Below are 21,156 nucleotides of genomic sequence, written 5' to 3' on the forward strand. Positions count from 1 at the left end.
GGGTCCCTCATCATTGCTGGGTTTCTCATCTCTGCTGGGGGGGTTTGAGCTCCCTGCTGGGGTTTGGTTTCCCCAGCAGAGGTTGTCCTTGGGGGCGGTGCTACAGGGTGATTGACAGGCGGACGTACTGCGGCTGTGCGGAGTGCCGAGTGATGGATGGAGGAGGGGGGGGGGGAGAAGCCAGCGGAGTCGGCCTGTTCAGGCCGGAATCTCCGCGCGGCCGCGGCGCACGCCGGGAGCTGTAGTTCTTCCCGCCTCGCGTCACCCGTCGGCGCGGGCAGGAGGACTCCGAGTCCCGGCGTGCACTGCGGCACGGGGGCGCCTGCGCGGTGAGCGGGCAGCAGGAGAGCTGGAGACCCAAACAGTGAGGAGCTGACGGGGTTTGCGGAGGCTCCAGACGGCCTTCTTTAGCGGTGGTGATGTCCCCCTGGGCCTGCTTATAGAGGCCGTGCTGTAACCCTCACCCTCACCGACCATTAATACTGCCTGACTGGCTCCCATGGAAATGGCTCACATTCGAGACTTCAGTATACAGGTAGGAGCAGGGGGCAGCTGCTGGCATTTTATTGGATGTGGCTGGCCCTGAGCTTTCCCCCCCACCCCCCCCCCCCTCTCTTTCCTTCCCTATTACCTCAAAAAATACAGATGTTTTCCTTCCCTCCCCTCCCCCTACCTCCCATCTCAGTCAAGTTCAAGTCAAGTCGACGACATGGCCATGTTGCTGAGGTCGCTCCCGCGTGCGTGCTTGGCGGCAGGTGCTCAGTGCGGACAGGACCGGCCCGGTCGGCGTCGTTGAAGGGGACTCCGATTGGCGCAGCCTGGCGTGCGAGCTGGTATTGCCCATGTGCCCCGATGTTGTGTCCCGCACCCCTTCTCCCAACCGCAAAAAAACAATGGACCCATCCCCTTGTCGTGGAATGGGTTTTCATGCCGCTCAATCAGATATCGACATGGGTCAAAAACCTTTCTGCTTTTTGATTGAAATGGCCAATATGTGCCAGACTGACGTGTTTATAATGTTACACTGATCCTGTGATAAGAATGGAGGTGTTTTTAATTAGCACCCCGTAAAGCTAATTCGACAAAGGGTTGTAAATTAATTCCAGTACTTTATAACCAAGGTAGCCATAGCACCTGTGGACATTCTTTTTGACAACTTGTCTTACAGCTGCTACTGCACCTCTTTTTTTCCCCCCTCCCCCCTGGGCTGATGTACGTTTCAGTAATGCTCATAACTGAGACCTCTAACAGTTTTAGCTGATAACGATGAACTATTGCAGAGGAAAAGGTCACCATACAGGGATGCAGGCCAGTTGCATTCTGCAAAAGTATCAGCAACTGAGTCTGTATATTGAATCTTCTTGCTGTGGATGTAGTAGAGGCTTCTCCTATGTTGTCTGTTCAGACTCTGATCAGCTCTGCTTTTCTGGTGCCATCTATTTTTTTCATTATTGGGTGAGGGGCCAAGGCTCATAGTACAAGGCAACATACTTTGGCTGTTTAATTTAATTAGACTGGCTGGTAATGTATGCGTAAAGCTGCTTTAGCAGGTATTTGAAATAAGGTAAGCACAGCAAAAATGCTTCAAGGATGCTTTGGATGGCACCATGAGAGGCTGCCGCATTCACATGGAAGAAACTTGTTTAAATGGTAAGTGACCTGCTAGAGGGACTTGAAGAGTTTACATGATCACCTGGACAACAGGGCAAAAAAAAAGCATAAGTGAATTGCCAAGACCAGCCTCCAATCAATCTACTGAGTGTGGAATGTGGTGGACTTGCATGCATATCGTGCTTGGACTTGCAAGTCATCTGAGCCCGTGAGTGTCATCAACGCCACAACCAACACCGCTGAATACTGCAGTCCTTATTGGTGATGATGAGACAACTGTCTTGCAATATAGTCCAAGACACCCGGGTTGAAAAGAGTAGGATGGGAGATGGGGTCAATCAAGAAATAGTGATTAGGTGATGCAACCTTTAGTGTTAAAACTCTGCAGCTTGTAGGACTTGTTTCAACAAAGGCCAGTTTGAACTAGTTTGATAATGAGAACAATCACTGGATGGAAAGAAAGGGCATTTATGGCAGCCATTTGCAGACAGGAAAGCCTGGCATCATGTCATTGTTGCATACCCAATCAAACATCTGGAAATTTTTTCAAGGTAAGATGCATCAAAGGACATTGCTTTTGATCATTGTTTGCTTCCTTTAGAGCGGTCTTGTCCAATAGAAATTGCTAACTAGCCACAAGTGTGACTACAGCAACACCGTTTTAGCCACATGCACTAATTTTATTAGAAAATGCATTACACACAATACAGGTAAATGTACTTCATGTGTATATTTACTTTACAAACATCTACCACCAATCAGTGCAAAACTTTGCAGTCTTTCTCTTTCACCAAAGTTTGGAATTCTAGCATGAATTTATCAGACACCAAACATCTTAGTACAGCTTCCAGGTTTTTGTCCAGCAGTTGCGAGTGCTACTTTGACTTCATCAGAGTGATTGCTGAGAACACTGACTTGCACGAGACATGCCAGACCCAACCCCCTTTGCCATGATGTGCCCTGTTGGAGCTGCTTGTTATTGGTTTGGCTTTCTTTTGCTGGCCTGGAGTGGTTATTCCGATTGGTCAAGTTGACCACGATGATGGCTCCCCTCTCCACACAATGTTGCTGGTGTTACCATGGTGCTCAAGTCTAGCATTTTCACCCGTCTTATACGCCATTTTAGCAGATAACCAATAAGCAGTAACCAAGGAATTAAAGCATACACAATGATCGAAAAAACTCTCGCACACTCTGCTTTTAGTCCTACCATTTTACAAATAAACCAATGGAAAGGCTAGAGTTCACATGCCTGTGCGGCATGCAAATGTAAGTATTGAGTTCATGTGTCCAACAATGATGCCTCTTACTCATTTTTTTATTTTCTAATCAAAAATGCAATTAGCCACATCTGGATTTCCAATTAGCCACATGTGGCTAGTGGCTTAACATTGGACAATAGTGCTTTAGAATTCCAATTAAAAACTGGATCAAAGCAGCAGCTGAGGTTCACTTCTCTTTCTCAGAAGAGTGGTCTGATTAAAGGGGAAACCATTCTACAATTAACAGCTCAATTTAAGTTCTTCAGCCTTCTTATAACAGAAAGAAGGTTTTACTGAACAATATGTGAGAATAGGTTGTTGGTTAGTATTACTTTAATAATTTTTCTGTTTGTGTTTATTTTATGGATACTAGTGGTTTCAATCCTCGTTGATCTGATAATCTAACACTGTAGGTGATGATGAAACAACTGTCATACATCATAGTGCCAGGCACCAAGGTTGAATCTCACAGTAACCTCCTCCTGATTTATTTCTCAATTTAACCTGTAATATAGTTGCCATTGTTAGTCCTAAACTATGAATAATGTTCATCAGTGACGAGGTGGAGTCAGTATCAGCACAATATTATAAAATATGAATTTAGACGCTCAAATAAAATTAAAGCCATTTATGTAAAGATTTTAAATTGAGTGTTTTGCATTTCAGATGCACAGAAGTTCAGAAATTTCAGTGCCAGGCTTTTTTAAAAAATCAAGTCATTATCTTCTGATTCCCTGACCTCTAATTGATCTCGATCTGCCAAGGAGCAGTTAGCCTCTAGTTGACCTCAAAACTGCACAGCAACTTGTCTTAAAGGGAAATATACATCTGAACCTTAGCAGCAGAATAATAGACTGTGCCTTACATGATATGGTATTCATATCCATTTAAAAAGAGTATCCTTTGAGTTACCATGAGCGGCATCAAGTGATACCTACTCGTATAGATTATAAGCAATAACAGATGCCAGGGAGTGATTTCAAAGCTGTAATCTAAAGTGATGATCAGACTACTGCTGTAAAGCGCCTGAATTCCCCTCTCCTGGTTATAAATCATCCTGAAATGCCTTTCGTGCTCTTTACACATGCCATGTCCACCTCTCTGCTGAGTAAAATAGCAAAGGATACCCAATACCAATTCACCTCCCCTGGCATTGCACACGGGGAGTCAAGACCAAGTGTAGTTTGCAGGTGAAGTGGGAGATAGTTGAACCAGCGTGGCAGACATATGTCAGTTTTCATTTTAAAATCGTAAGTTCTGTCCTTATTTTTATATAATAACCTTGATTTTATATTGTACTTATAGTTAAATAGCAAAATTTAGGGCAATTTGGGAAGAGAGGTAGATTTTTTTTGGAGAGAAGTAGAATTAAATTATCAGAGTTTCTCTGCAGTATAGGCTGGGGAGCTGGGAGACACAAAACTGGGGGGCTAGAGCACCCCCACTGACAGGAGGTTGTAATTAATTGTGTGACAAGTTTACTCCGGCAACTTTCATTATAGATATGGATATAGGAATTTATAATAGGAAAAGTTGACACTCAAATGTGATACCGGGAATTGTTCAAATACAGGAAATGTGTGCAAATGTAAGATTTTTATTATGTTATAGATAATGTAATCTTATAATGGAGCTCTGTTCTTCCACCGTCTGTTCTGTGTCTGGGGGTGCAGGAAGGGGTAGAAGATGATGTTGCTCCTGGATTGTTTCTGCTCTTTTCTAGTTCTACACAGAAGCCATCTGACCCTGGGTTAAATTACAACAGTTAAACATTGAGAGAGGAAGCAACTTTGCTTTTGACATTTTGAGGGGTATAGTCAAGTTTGTAAATGACAGATAATATACTGCTTGATGTGGATACTGTTCGTTTACCTGTTTAATGTTAAATAAATGTTACTGTTGGTTTATACCCTGAGCCTCAGTCTGATGGAGTGTATATTTTACCGCCTGCTGAGGGTGAGAAAGTTATTTGGGGGCTTGTGATATATTCCAGTAAGCCAGTATGCAGCGGCAAGGGTTCTCTCTTCAATACCATGGTCTTGCTACATTTACCTGGATATTGGGCAGATATAAACATACTCTGGTTAGTAGGAGAGAATGACATCGGCTAATAGGAGTAGTCATTCACACTGAATCCAAGGTAAAAATCCAAAAAATGTAAGAGTCATCAAGGCAAATGTGATGGAGAAACCGTGAGAAAGAGATAGAGACTTTACAGGAAGTTGTTTGGGAAGAAGTATAATACAGATAGTTGTAGGAGTTGGTAGATTTGTAATAAATGTCTTTGTGGAAAGTTCATTGCAAGAGATGATGCGAGGGAACAGAAGAGTCAGAGGTAGATCGTGTCAAGGTGAGGGATGAAAAATGGAAGCAGTCAATGAAATTTCCAGAATCAGAGCAATAGTAGATGACACAAAACTTGGAAGGGTAGTAAACAGTGAGGAGAACAGTGCTGGACTTCAAGAGGATATAGACAGGCTGGTGGCATGGGTGGACACATAGCATGAAATTTAACTCAGAAAAATGCGAAGTGATACATTTCAGTAGGAAGAATGAGGAGAGGCAATATAAAATAGAGGGCACAACTCTATAAGGGGTACAGGCACAGAGAGATCTGGGGGTATGTGTGCACAAATCGTTGAAGGTGGCAGGACAGGTTGAGAATGTGGTTAAAAAGGCATACGGGATCCTGGGCTTTATAAATAGAGGCATAGAGTACAAAAGTATGGAAGTCATGATGAACCTTTTATAAGACACGGGTTCGGCCACAACTGGAGTATTGTGTCCAGTTCTGGGCACTGCACTTTAGGAAAGATGTGAAGGCCTTTGAGGGTGCAGAAGAGATTTACTAGAATGATTCCAGGGATGGACTGGAGAAGCTGGGTTGTTCTCCTTGGAACAGAGACGGTTGCGAGGAGATTTGATCGAGGTATTCAAAATTATGAAGGATTTAGACAGAGTAGATAGAGAGAAACTGTTCCCATTGGCAGAAGGGTTAAGCACCAGAGGACATAGATTTAAGATGATTGGCAAAAGAACCAAAGGTGACATGAGGGGAAACTTTTTTACACAGTGAATGGTTAGCATCTGGAATGCACTGCCTGAGGGGGTGATGGAGGCAGATTCAATCAAATGCCAGCAAAAGGGAACTGGGTAAGTACTTGACAGGAAAATATTTGCAGGGCTACGGGGAATGGGACTAGCTGGATTGCTCTTGCATAGAGCCGGCGCGGACTCGATGGGCTGAATGGCCTCCTTCTGTGCTGTAACCATTCTATGATAAGTGATACCATCGCAGTTATCGGTATAGCAGAGGAAGAGGTCAGGGAGGGATTGGAATCAGTAGGATTGTTACAAAGAATGTTTCGCTTAAACAACAAAAAAGCAGGTATAGCTGGAACCCAGGTGGGTTCCTAGATGATGTATTTTACCTGGGGGAAGTGAGTGGAGTTAAGAGAAGTTGTGCTAGGTAAGAACAAGTTCAGCAACGGAGGAGGAGGGTGGTGGTGGTGGTGGAGTATAGGGGCTATTTGGGCTGCTATTTGTGGAAAGGGCGGAGGGGTGGAGATCATCCTGGATAGAGATGTAGAGGGAGTAAACATCCCTGGTGAGAAACAGACGAATGGTGTCAGAGAACCTGAAATTGCTCAAGTCATGATGAGCATCAGAAGATCCATGGATGTCTGTAGGTGGAGACTGGACAAAAGGAGAAAGAATAGGAACAATATAGGAGGAGACTGGTTCAGCAGGAGAGGAGCAGGCTTAGTCATCCTGGAGCACATCGGGTTCCACATTTTGATTAGGAATGTTTCAAGACTGGAAAAACTGAGATAATAGATGAGATGTAGAAATTATGTAAAACTAGTGGGTACAGGTTAGAAGAGTCATTCATTGGTCAGGCAGCTACATTCAGATGGCAGCCCTGTTTTAATAATCTATTTGCCTGTGAAGAATGGAGTTTTATGTAATTCTGCAAGTTAATGGGAAACATACTCATGAACTGTATCTGCTTTTTATTGGGTTTAGTAGCAGCGAGCGGCACTGTTTGATAAGACGAGGAAGACCCTTTTGCCTTTAACCCAGCTTCACCAGCATTCCACTAAACCAAATATGAAAGCAACTTGTATGTTGTCTTTATTGCATTTACCAGAATATCGATAACTTAACTCAGTAAACCTGTTTAATTTTTATTTATGTAATGTGAGTGAATGTAGAAAATTTTAATAGGATTTAAAGACTGACCGGGAAGTATCCAGGTAAAATTAGGAAAATTCTATCTCATGGTAACCATGAGATATGATGCGATATTCTGAGCAAGTATAATTGTAATTTCACCTGATCTAAGTAATGTAAAGTTTGGGATGCATGACTCTGTTCAGTTGGTTGGGTAATTGCCCTCCTATAATCTACAAAGTTTAGGGTCTGCAGAATAACAGACCAGTTATTGGTTGTTTCAAAGTCATAATTGCTGTGGTTCTACAGTTTATGTGCTCTGTGTGACTGGTGTGATTCTTCCTTTTGCAAGCCTTGTCAGTTGGAATCATAATATTACTGTACAACAAAACTGTTGGCTAGGAGTTGGTTTCATATTTATAATGCATTGATGGGTTCAGAGGGCAGTAACCACAGAAGTGAAGCTTGAGCAGCTCATGGATCCACAAGGACCCTGGGATTGTGTTACAGCTCAGAATTGCCCCTGGCCCATTAAATGTACAAGTCCACAAAGGCTGTAGGCAATATTACACATCATTCAATGTGCTCCAGGCACCATTCACTAGAGAAAGGCAGTGATCCCTGCTGTATGCTCAATGGTTGCTGTTCCCACAACCCCATTTCATATATCACTCCCACCACCACCACAGGTTGAAAGAGAGGCAAAGAATAATAGAGACAGAATGAATACTGTTAGTAGTTGTTTTATAAACCTGATTGCTATTCAGTAATCACATTAGAGTGAGTGTCTGTGGAAATTGAGTGAGGATGGGATTGGCCTTTACTGATTCCAAAGTTGGGGAGGGGGGATGTGGCAAATCAATGAAGGATTGAAGATCCAGAGGTACGCACAATAATATTAATTTCAAGCTGGCGTGAGTTGCTTTGTTTTCCACTTGTTAAACATGTAGAGTAATTGGACTGGTTGACTAGTATAATTCTTCAGCTCTGTTTTAAATTTTTTTGTTGCTGGGAGATTTGGAAGGTTTGCTGTGATTTTTCTGAGGGCAGTTTCATTTAGGGATCAGGTTTCATAATTGTGACTGGCCCAATACAAGTATCTACCGAAGATGAAAAGCTGTAGCACTTTTGGTGGTGTCCAGTGATGGGGTCCAGTTCCATGGGCACTGGCAATTCCCTGGTAACTCACCCAGGTGACCATTCTTCATGCGTGATCCAAGACGGTGAGTGTTGTCAGGCTATTCAATTATGAGAGGCATCAGAGCCAAGCCCAATCCTGTCCTCACACAATTTACACACACAATTTTCCAGTAGGAGTCACTGTATTACAATCAAGAGTATGATCCTTGGCTGATGTTTTTTTTTTCTACCTCCCTAACCAGGGAGTACTGATGCCGATTATAGTTTCTTTACTGTGGAAATGAGCTAATTCAGTACAGACTGGATTGAACCCAGGATCCCCGGACTCTGTGACATATGCCCACTGAGCTATCAGTGAAATTCAGAACTGTATTGTTTTTAATCAATGTTTAACATTTTTGAAGAAATTACCATTTTGTGTATTTGGACGCCAGTGAATGATGTGAAATGTAGTTCCTAATAGGCACCTGTGGCTGGGTACTTTGTCATGAATGGCTCACCTCATGACACCTCAAAGCCTCTCCAGGCTCAAATTAGGAGTATGATGGAATATTCACCACTCACATGGATGTGTGTAGCGTAACAACATTCAAGACATTTAACACCATGCAGGACAGAGCAGTTCACTGAATCAGCACCCCTGCCACTGAACTCAATATCCACCTCCAACATGATCAACCCGTTGTGCATATAGTATATACTATCTACAGGATGCACTGCAGTAACTTGCAGGCTTACTTCGAGAACACCTCCCAGCTTCATGACCTCGACTACCAGGAGGGATAAGAGCAGCAATATCACTGGAACAGCGTCAACTTCCAAGTTCTCCAAGTCACAAGCCTTCTTACCTTGAACATAGATCCGCTTTTTAAGAAAGGAGAGAGAGGGAAACCAGGGAATTATAGACCAGTTAGCCTAACATCTGTTGTGGGGAAAATGCTGGAGTCTATAATTAAGGATAGGGTGACTGAACACCTCGAGAATTTTCAGTTAATCAGAGAGAGCCAGCATGGATTTGTGAAAGGTAGGTTGTGCCTGACAAACCTGATTGAATTTTTTGAAGAGGTGACTAAAGTAGTGGAGAGGAGAATGTCAATGGATGCTATTTATATGGACTTCTAGAAGGCATTTGATAAGGTCTCACATAAGAGACTGTTAGCTAAGATAGAAGCCCATGGAATCGAGGGAAAAGTACGGAGTTGGTTAGGAAGTTGGCTGAGCGAAAGGCGACAGAGAGTAGGGATAATGGGTAGGTATTCGCATTGGCAGGATGTGACTAGTGGAGTCCCGCAGGGATCTGTCTTGGGGCCTCAATTATTCACTATTTATTAAGGATTTAGATGAAGACATAGAAAGTCTCATATCTAAGTTTGCCGATGGCGCAAAGATTGGTGGCATTGTAAGCAGTGTAGATGAAAACATAAAATTACAAAGCGATATTGATAGATTAGGTGAATAGGCAAAGCTGTGGCAAATGGAATTCAATGTAGACAAATGTGAAGTCATCCACTTTGGATCAAAAAAGGATAGAACAGGGTACTTTCTAAATGGTCAAAAGTTAAAAACAGTGGCTGTCCAAAGGGACTTAGGGGTACAGGTACATAGATCGTTGAAGTGTCATGAACAGGTGCAGAAAATAATCAAGAAGGCTAATGGAATGCTGGCCTTTATATCTAGAGGACTAGAGTACAAGGGGGCAGAAGTTATGCTGCAGCTATACAAAACCCTGGTTAGACCGCACCTGGAGCACTCTGAGCAGTTCTGGGCACCGCACCTTCGGAAGGACATATTGGCCTTGGAGGGAGTGCTGCATAGGTTTACTAGAATGATACCCGGACTTCAAGGATTAAGTTACGAGGAGAGATTACACAAATTGGAGTTGTATTCTCTGGAGTTTAGAAGGTTAAGGGGTGATCTGATCGAAGTTTATAAGATATTAAGGAGAACAGATAGGGTGGATAGAGAGAAACTATTTCTGCTGGTTGGGGATTTTAGGAGTAGGGGGCACAGTCTAAAAATTAGAGCCAGACCTTTTCAGGAGTGAGATTAGACAACATTTCTACACACAAAGGGTGGTAGAAGTTTGGAAGTCTCTTCCGCAAATGGCAATTGATACCAGCTCAATTGCTAAATTTAAATCTGAGATAGATAGCTTTTTGGCAACCAAAGGTATTGAGGGATATGGGCCAAAGGCGGGTACATGGAGTTAGATCACAGATCAGCCATGATCTTATCAAATGGCGGAGCAGGCACGAGGGGCTGAATGGCCTACTCCTGTTCCTATGTCATTTTTTTTCATTGTCGTTGGGTCAAAATCCTGGAAGTCCCTGCCTAGCGCCATCGCGAGAGCGCACAAGGACTGCAGCAGTTCAACAGCATGCTGTCCCACCACTTTCTCAGGGTAGCTAGGTTTAGGCAATAAACGTGACTTTGCCCGTGTCACCTACATCCCGAGAACAAGTGTTTTTTGAAAAAAAAGTTGGCAGTTTGAGGATTATATACTGCTGGGTACTTGAAGAATTTCTGCACACACAGACAAAGGCAACTTGAAATTTGCTGTGCATTGAACAGTTTTTCCCTAACACCAAGCTAAGGGGTACGGTAGTGTGGTTATGTCCAGTTACCTCAAAGATGAAAGTCTTCCTAAATGCAATGACGTTTTTCCTCAATATTTGCTGTCATTGTTGATGTTATCAGCAAATTGGGATAGTGCATATCAAAAGTAAAAAGTATCCCTATTTTCTATCCAGTACCATATTTAACCTCCGATTCCAAGACTCCTTATTTTAGCTACTAATCACCAATGTGAAAAGCTTTCTGAAAAGCCACGTTCTGATCAACTACATTTCCCTTGTCCAGCAGGTCACTGTTGTCTTCAAGAACTGCAGTGTTAGTTAAACATGACGACCCTTTCCTGAATCCATGCTAATTGTCCTTCAACAAGTTTCAACTCTTCACCTGCTCGATCTTTCAAAATTGTTTCAAAGACTTTCCCTCCAGTTTACTGGTCTACAGTGTACCTTGACTCATATTTAAATAATGGAGTTATATTAATCCTTTTAACATCCTCAGGAATCTCCTGATTTTAATGAACTTGCAAAACTATCAGTTAAAGCATCATTAATTTCAGTCCCCATCTTCTCTGAGAAATGCACATTGTTTTGACCAGGTTTTTAGTCTCAAGATCACTTAATTTTTTTGTAAACTTTTGCAGAGCTGAAACGGCTGGAAGATAAAGATCCGTATCCTGACCTCCAACCAGGCTCCAGTCACTGAATAGCCAGGCCCCTGACTTCAACCACAAGCCATCAGAGCCCGGACACTGACCCTGACTGCCAACCCAGTCGAGCCCTGGCTTCATACCGACTGACCACTAAACATGCTGCCCTGGAATCTTGCATATATTTTTTAAAATCTTTTTATGCTCATCAAGGTGATGGGTATTAGTGTTGGAATACTTTCCATTTCCAGGTTAGATATAGCATAGCCAAATGCAGAGTAAAACTCCCTTTACCCTGCCTCAGCAGAGGGCCTGCACCTCAGAGACAGTGTGACATTTATTTCTATTTCTCACAGCCACTTTCAGTAAGAATTAGAAAACAACCCCTGATTCAGTACTGTTGCACGATCTGAAATGAAACTTACCAACCTCATTTCTCACTCTGGGGTGGATTTAAACCCAGATCTTGGAGGTGAATGGGTTTGATAATGGCCTTTGTGCCATCAGTTCCCCTGTATATGTAACTGAGCCATCTCATTGTATATGGCTGCTATCCCAGACCAAAGTTTCTTGCTCCCTTATTGACTACTTACTGGTCTCACTCTACCCTCCATCTCCTCCTTTTGTCCCCTTCTTCCTCGGTATATATCATCATCTTCTTACTTCTCCCTCTTACTGCACCATGCCCTTCTTGGTCGCTAAATCCACTTGTCACTATTCCCCACTGACCTTCCCTGCTACTGCCTCAAATTGTGTCCCTTCCTGACTGGTTCAATTCTCCCCTCTGCTCAGCCTTACGCAGCCTCCCTTGAGCTCACCTAAGCACAAGGTTTTAGTTCTTCCAAAGCAATAAGCTGCATTGCCTCATTTCCCACTAATGGCACAATTCCCTCTTTAAGGGCAGATCTTTCCAGCCTCCTCCCTTCCTGTTTGTTATTCCCTATGACTCCTTTTCTGACCCTCTACCCTGGTCTCCAGTTGCATCACCCTTCAGCTTCCTACCCAACCCAGCCGGAGTGTGGCAGGCAGCTCCCTGTGAGAAAATAAAGTAATCAGTGCCATCCAAAGCCTGTGGTAGAAAATCTGCCTTCTCCCAATATGGCCTTTCCTGAGAGAGGATCCTCACGAAACTAAATAGGAACTATTTAGGAAGGGCTTTTCCGTCATGACCTCTATCTTCAGGGTCAGCTTGAAGAGGATTGCGTATTACAAACCACCTTCCATGTAGAAAATTCCACTGCTCAAAAACTCAAGGAAACTCGGAGAAAAGTCAGACAGCATTGATAAATCTGGAGCCCTCCCCAATTGCTGCCAAACAGACCCTCAGAGTCTCTAATGGTCCCGGATCCCAAACCTGTATCTCGCTGGCTCTTGCCAGCCCTTGCCATGCTAGCAGATTGCCCCTCCCACTCCCCCAGGTGCTATTGCTGTCCAGGCCCAGCCCTTCGGTTTATCTTTCACCTGCGCTATTGCACCAGTTAACAGCCTGTCTCAAAACCCACCTCCTCATAAATGTTGGCTGCCATCTTGCTGCATCTCTTCTCAAAAGTAAAACATAGAAAGTGAGCATAGGAGTAATGGAACATGTGTGTGAGCCATAGAGACATTGCACAACATCTATGAGAGAGAAGGTGGGGAAGAAGAGATTTGGAGAAACAAGGATGAGCAAAAGAATTGGGCATAATCAGATAGTCAGCTCAGTGAGATAAGGATGAGATTCATGGAGGGAGGAAGAGAGTCAGACACGAGGTGGATAGAAGGAAGATGTATTTTTTTCTCAATGAGCAACATTTGAAAAACTTTTCATTGTTACTTGAGTCTTTCACCACGATCCTACCTTGTATTTGTTTTGACTCCTCATTACTTTTTAAATTTGTTTTTGCCTGTTTTTAGTATGAGAGTTAAGTTGTGTTAATAGAGAAAAGGTGGCTTACTATTATAAAATTTCTGCTTGAGCGTTGGGATTTTTTTCCTATATTTTTCTCAAGCAATCGACTGTTAGCAGACTGTGTTTCTTACAAAATGCAACCTGCACCTTAATCTCTGTACCAAGTTAGCGTCTGGTGCATTCTGGACTGATAATTAGCCCTCATTGAGATAAATTGCTTACTGGAAAGTGCCCAGTTCCTCTGCTAATTTGGAAAATAGTCACACTGCTAGACCATTTTACCTATTGTCCAGATTTATCCAGAAATAAGATGGTTCACAAAAATAGAAATCTAAGCGAGATATGATTCAGCACAATCACCGGTTTACACCACATACTGTTGACTTTAAAAGAGTTTGTAGCGCTCTCAGCAAACTCAGCAATAATCTCTGGTGTTAAATACGTGAGTGCTGCTTGTGGAGCTTCCTCCATCTTAGGCCATAATCAGCACAATAAACGTTAACTAAACAGCACTGGAAGATTATTACATTATTAGTATATTATCTCCTTCGAAGTTCAGGCAACTTCTTTGAGTATGGTATTGCCCATCAAGCTTGATTGCATTGAGCATCAAAGCCCAGTGAGATTTGCTTTGTGACAATGGCACCAATCGGAAACTACAGTTTACAATGGGAATTAAGGACTGTTTACTTCTAGCAGTAAATTTAGAGATGCTGAAATTCCCTCCCAAGTAACATTACCAACACACCAATTTCAAATAACATTCCTCTTTGGGCTGATGATAGCTGTATTAGCATTTAAAATACCTCTTCCCCTTCAAAAAATAGCCTTTTAACTTGACTAAGAAGAAGAACTACTTGGATTTATACAGCGCCTTTCATGACCTCAGGATGTCCTAAAGAGCTTTACAACCAATGGAAATGCTTTTGAAGTGTAGTCACTGTTGTAATGTAGGGAAACGCAGCAACCAAACAGCAATGAGATGACCAGATGGTCTGTTTTAGTGATGTTGGTTGAGGGATAAATATTTATCAAATATTATAAATATTCTTGATCAATCAACCAACACTAAACATGTGCTACAAACTGTCACTGAGCAGTCATTTCAATTTTCAATACAGAACTTGGAAACCATTTTAAAAGTTGGTTATCATTACTCCTGAAAGACATATATGCATATCTAATATACATTTCAATGAAATCTAACAATGAAAATTCTGCTTTTGTCACAACACCCATTTAAGGAATAAAAGTAGTTCATTCATTCATTATGGGTGCTACCTTATGGTAAAATCGTATCTCCCTTACTTGCCCCACCCAAATTCTATCTGTCACATTGAGGGACTAGTGTTTGTAGTGTATTAGGGAAATATTATGTTCAGTATACTGATTATATTAAAATGGTAGTTTAAAAGCAAATAATTAAGTTAATTTAATCTCTGGGTTTAGAATCTTCACTCTTTACTTATAATGTCCCTTCAACCCCACAATTAAATTAAAGTTTTGTTACTGATTCCCAGCATCTGTAATAATTTGACACACATGTCCACATTTGAAGAGAGGACAGGGGAATGTCTATGGATGTTGTTTATATGGACTTCCAGAAGGCATTCGATAAAGTCCTTAAGAGATTGTTAGCTAAAGTTGAAGCTCATGGATTTGAGGGCAAATTATTGACCCGGTTAGAAAATTGGCTGAGTGGCAGGAAACAGAGTAGGGATAATGGGCAGGTACTCAAATTGGCAGGATGTAACTGATGGAGTCCCACAGGGATCTGTGTTGGGGCCTCAACTATTCACTATTTATTAATGACATAGATGACTGGATAGAGAGCCACATATCCAAGTTTGCTGATGACTTAAAGATAGGCAGCATTGTAAGCAGTGTAGATGGAAGCATTAAATTACAGAGAGATATTAATAGATTAAATGAATGGGCAAAACTATGGCAAATGGATTTCAATGTAAAAAAAGTGTGAGGTCATCCACTTTGGATGTAAAAAGGATAGATCAGAGTACTTTCTAAATGGTGACAAGCTTGAAACAGTGGAGGTCCAAAGAGACTTGGGGGTCTATGTACATAGATCATTTAAAATATCATGGACTGGTACAGAAAATAATCAAAAAGGCTAATGGAATGCTGGCCTTTATATCTAGAGGACTAGAATACAAGGGGGTAGAAGTTATGCTACAGCTATACAAAGCCCTAATTAGAACACAACCTGGAGTACTGTGTTCAGTTCTTGGCACCGCACCTTAGGAAGGATACATTGGCCTTGGAGGCAGTGCAGCGTAGACTTGCTAGAATGATAACCTGGACTCCACGGGTTAAATTACGAGGAGAGGTTACATAAAGTAGGGTTGTATTCCCTGGAATTTAGAAGATTAAGGGGTGATTTCATCAAAGTTTTCAAGATATTTAGAGGAACTGATAGGGTAGATAGAGAGAAACTATTTCCGCTGGTTGGGGAGTCTAGGACTAGGGGACATAGCCTAAAAATTAGAGCTAGGAGTGAAGATAGGAAACACTTCTACACGCAAAGGGTGGTACAAGTTTGGAACTCTCTTCTGCAAACAGCAGTTGATGCTAGCTCAGTTGTTAATTTTAAATCTGAGATTGATAGATTTTTGTTAACCAAAGATATTAAGGGACATGGGGCAAAGGCCCTTAATACATATGGAATTAGGTCACAGATCAGCCATGATCTCATTGAATGGTGGAACAGGCCCGAGGGGCTAAATGGCCTCCTCGTGGTCCTATAAAAATTATACCACACTTTTACCGGAGCTTAGTGGTTTACATGCAATTTATAACAAAGAAGCAGGCCATTTGGCCTAATAGGTCTATGTCGGTGTTTATGCTTCACACAAGCTTCATCTCACCTTATCAACATATTCTTCTATTCCTTTCTCCCTCATGTACTTGTCTAGCTTCCCCTTAAATGCATCTATGCTATTCGCCTCAACCACTCCATTTGGTAGCGAGTTCTACATTCTCACCACTGAGTAAAGATCCTTATTGGATTTAATAGTGACCTAATAATATATTTATGGTCCCTAGTTTTGGACCCCCCCCCACCACAAGTGGAAACATCTTCTCTACATCTACCCTATCGAACCCCTTCATAATTTTCAAGACCTCTATTAGGTCACCTCTCAGTCTTTTTTCTAGAGACAAGAGCCCCAGCCTGGACAGCTTTTCCTGATAATTGTACCCTCCTAGTTCTGGTGTAACCCTTGTAAATCTTTTTTGCTCCTTCTCCAGTGCCTCTATATCCTTTTTGAGACCAGAACTCTACTCAGCGCTCTAAATGTGGTCTAACCAAGATTCTATATAAGTTTAACATAACTTCTCTGCTTTTGAATTCTGTTCCTCTAGAAATGAGCCCCAGTGCTTTGTTTGCACTTTTTATGGCTTTTTATGGCTTTGTTAACCTGTGTTGCTACTTTTAATGATTTGTGTATCTGTACCCCTGGATCCCTTTGCGCCTCTTATTTTCCAAGCAGTATGTGGCCTCGTTATCCCTCCTATCAAAATGCACCACCTCACACTTATCCATATTGAAGTTCATTTGCCATTTATACATCCATTCTTCAAGTTTGTTAACGTCTTCTTGTATTTTGTCGCAGTCCTCAGTGTTAACTATACCCATCAATTTAGTGTCATCTGCAAATTTTGATACTGTGCTTCCCAAGTCCAAATCATTTATATAAATGGTGAACAACAGTGGTCCCAGCACCAATCCCTGTGGAACACCACTTCCCACCTTCCGCCAGTCTGAGTAACTACCTTTATCTTATTATTTCCTCATTGACAATGGGGAAATGACGGACATGTTGAACAATTACTTTGCATCAGTATTTACAGTGGAAAAAGAGGATAGCATGCCGGAAATCCCAAGAAAACTAATATTAAATCGGGGACAGGGACTCAATAAAATTAACATAAGTAAAGCAACAGTAATGAAGAAAATAACAGCACTAAAGAGTGACAAATCCCCAGGACCAAATGGTTTCCATCCCAGGGTTTTAAAGGAAGTAGGTGAGCACATTGCAAATGCCTAACTATAATCTTTCAAAGTTCTCCAGATTCAGGAACTGTCCCTCTTGATTGGAAAATTGCACGTCACTCCGCTTTTTAAGAAAGGAGAGAGAGGGAAACCAGGGAATTATAGACCAGTTAGCCTAACATCTGTTGTGGGGAAAATGCTGGCATCTATAATTAAGGATAGGGTGACTGAACACCTTGAGAATTTTCAGTTAATCAGAGAGAGCCAGCATGGATTTGTGAAAGGTAGGTCGTGCCTGACAAACCTGATTGAATTTTTTGAAGAGGTGACTAAAGTAGTGGAGAGGAGAATGTCAATGGATGTTATTAATGTGGACTCCCAGAAGGCATTTGATAAGGTCCCACATAAGAGACTGTTAGCTAAGATAGAAGCCCATGGAATCGAGGGAAAAGTATGGAGTTGGTTCGGAAGTTGGCTGAGCGAAAGGTGACAGAGTAGGGATAATGGGTAGGCACTCACATTGGCAGGATGTGACTAGTGGAGTCCCGCAGGGATCTGTCTTGGGGCCTCAATAATTCACAATATTTATTAACGACTTAGATGAAGGCATAGAAATTTAAGTTTGCCGATGACACAAAGATTGGTGGCATTGTAAGCAGTGTAGATGAAAACATAAAATTACAAAGCGATATTGATAGATTAGGTGAATGGGCAAAACTGTGGCAAATGGAATTCATTGTAGACAAATGTGAGGTCATCCACTTTGGATCAAAAAAGGGTAGAACAGGGTATTTTCTAAATGGTAAAAAGTTAAAAACAGTGGATGTCCAAAGGGACTTGGGGGTTCAGGTACATAGATCATTGAAGTGTCATGAACAGGTGCAGAAAATAATCAAGAAGGCTAATGGAATGCTGGCCTTTATATCTAGAGTACAAGGGGGCAGAAGTTATGCTGCAGCTATACAAAACCCTGGTTAGACCGCACCTGGATTACTGTGAGCAGTTCTGGGTACCGCACCTTCGGAAAGACATATTGGCCTTGGAGGGAGTGCAGCGTGGGTTTACTAGAATGATACCCGGACTTCAAGGGTTAAGTTACGAGAAGAGATTACACAAATTGGGGTTGAATTCTCTGGAGTTTAGAAGGTTAAAGGGTGATCTGATCGAAGTTTATAAATATTAAGGGGAACAGATAGGGTGGATAGAGAGAAACTATTTCCGCTGGTTGGGGATTTTAGGAGTAGGGGGCACAGTCTAAAAATTAGAGCCAGACCTTTCAGGAGTGAGATTAGACAACATTTCTACACACAGGGTGGTAGAAGTTTGGAACTCTCTTCTGCAAACGGCAATTGATACTAGCTCAATTGCTAAATTTAAATGCGCGATAGATAGCTTTTTGGCAACCAAAGGTATTAAGGGATATGGGCCAAAGGCAGGTATATGGAGTTAGATCACAGATCAGCCATAATCTTATTAAATGGCGGAGCAGGCATGAGGGGCTGAATGGCCTACTCCTGTTCCAATGTACCTCATCTCTAGGTTACAGAACTAGATTAGCAGTCCAGAGGTTGTGAGTTCAAATCAAAGTCAGTCGAATTTTAAAAACTGGTAATTTGTGGGCTGACAGCATCAAAGCTGTTGGATTGTCATAAAAACCCAGCTGGGTCACTAATGTCTCTCAGGGAGGGGTCTGGCCTACATGTGACTCTAGTCTCACTCTACGTTTCTTTTTTATATTATTCGTTCATGGGATGTGGACGTCGCTGGCAAGGTCAGCATTTATTGCCCATCTCTAATTGCCCTTGAGAAGGCGGTGGTGAGCCGCCGCCTTTAACCGCTGCAGTCCGTGTGGTGAAGGTTCTCCCACAGTGCTGTTAAGTAGGGAGTTCCAGGATTTTGACCCAGTGACGATGAAGGAAAGGCGATATATTTCCAAGTCGGGATGGTTTGTAACTTGGAGGGGAACGTGCAGGTGGTGGTGTTCCCATGTGCCTGCTGCCCTTGTCCTTCTAGATGGTAGAGGTCGTGGGTTTGGGAGGTGCTGTCGAAGGAGCCTTGGCGAGTTGCTGCAGTGCATCCTGTGGATGGTACACACTGCAGCCACGGTGTGCGGTGATGAAGGGAGTTAATGTTTAGGGTGATGGATGGGGTGCCAATCAAGAGGGCTGCTATCTCCTGGATGGTGTTGAGCTTCTTGAGTGTTGTTGGAGCTGCACTCATCCAGGCAAGTGGAGAGTATTCCATCTCCCTCCTGACTTGTGCCTTGTAGATGGTGGAAAGGTTTTGGGGAGTCAGGAGGTGAGTCACTCGCCACAGAATACCCAGCCTCTGACCTGCTCTTGTAGCCACAGTATTTATGTGGCTGGTCCAGTTAAGTTTCTGGTCAGTGGTAACCCCCAGGATGTTGATGGTGGGGGATTTGGCGATTGTAATGCCATTGAACGTCAAGGGGAGATGGTCATTGCCTGGCACTTGTCTGGCACGAATTCTTGCCAGTACCCTCATCCCAAAAACAAATAATATATAATAAAAAAAACATTTCCCTGTAATTCTTACTTCCTGTGTGGATTGGTCTTGTAGTGGGAGTATTTTTTTGTTTGTTTGTTGCACTTTTCTCTCTTCCTCTCCCATCGGCACTGACTCTTTGTAAGGTTCCATTCCACAGGTCCTGGAAGCCCTCCAGTCCCTTGCCCAACTGGCCAGTCTTCATGTGTGAGTATAGATGGCGAGTGTTTTAGGTTATTCAACGTCTCAAAATTCATATTCACAAAAAAAAACCATCACAACCTTGAAAAACAAATCCCTAAGACTTGAGCGGCTATGTTGGCCCCTACCCTTCCCACTGTATAACCCTAAAAAATTATAACACAATGCATGAAAACTCAACAATTGTGAAAACTATCAATAAACTCACCCATCCCAACTCCCCGTGAAAGCTCCTCCTCTCTCAGGATTGCCTTCTGCTCCTTCCCTGGACCTTCCATCCTTAAGCTGGACCTTGAATCTTCTAAACCTCCAACAGTGCCCCCTTTGGCCAGCCTCACTAGGTGGCACAACGGCCTCTGGATGGCTGAATCCAGACTCAATTTGACTCTGATTGGGCTCTGAGCAGAGTGGAAGATCGAATGTGCACTTGATGAAACTGAGCATTGGACCCTTGACACCCAATTTCACTGGTCCACCAGCAATAATTCTTAAATATAATTCAGAACAAATTTCAAATCAACTTTTCTTTTCCACAGATTCAGAAACCATGCTTCTGAAAACATTTTCTGAGCACTATTATTTTGAGGATTTGATTCTTTTAAAATCTGATCCACAGAAATATAAAGGATAAAAACCTGTGAGCTTGTTTGGTAGACTCGCTCAGCAAATCCTTGCCCTTGCTTTAGTTTGAACCATTGGGTCCATGTTCATAAACCTTTGTTAAACAATAGGCAATTTGCTGTGAGCGACCAGAATGAATGATTGTACTGTACAGTTTTCAGACCATTGGTTTGAGAAGAGAGAGATTCTAAATAATTTCAGGGTTGCTGTTGATCCATCAGTTGAATTCTTTCAAGGACACAGTGAAATTAATTTCAAGGGCACATCAATATATTAAAAAATTGTTTCTGTGATATTGTCAGTTGCATTAGAGGAAGCCAATTTATGAATGTGAATGGATGAAGAAGGGCCTCCTCGGGTCAGCAAGCGTTTCAGCCTGGCATGTTATAGGACAGCTTCTGCTGTATCTGGATTAAACAGCTAGAACAGTATTTTCTGCTTTAGAGGTTTGGTCTGACAGGGGGCAGCTAAGTCACAAACTCTCGGACACATAGGTAGCCCTCTTAAAGGGGTTACCCTCTATGAC

General features: G+C 42.5%; 1 protein-coding gene across 1 annotated transcript in view; it reads left to right on the forward strand.

The window, feature by feature from the left end:
• Positions 1–319: 319 nt before the first annotated feature.
• The window catches only part of stk25b (serine/threonine kinase 25b), a 69,126-nt gene continuing 48,289 nt past the window's right edge, over positions 320–21,156 (forward strand). The window contains exon 1 of the mRNA XM_067995597.1: positions 320–535. Coding sequence (XP_067851698.1) covers positions 500–535 — 36 coding nt within the window. The 5' untranslated portion in view covers positions 320–499. The remainder of the gene's footprint in view (positions 536–21,156) is intronic.

The sequence above is a fragment of the Heptranchias perlo genome, chromosome 13 (assembly GCF_035084215.1).
Source record: "Heptranchias perlo isolate sHepPer1 chromosome 13, sHepPer1.hap1, whole genome shotgun sequence".
Lineage (NCBI taxonomy): Eukaryota > Metazoa > Chordata > Chondrichthyes > Hexanchiformes > Hexanchidae > Heptranchias > Heptranchias perlo.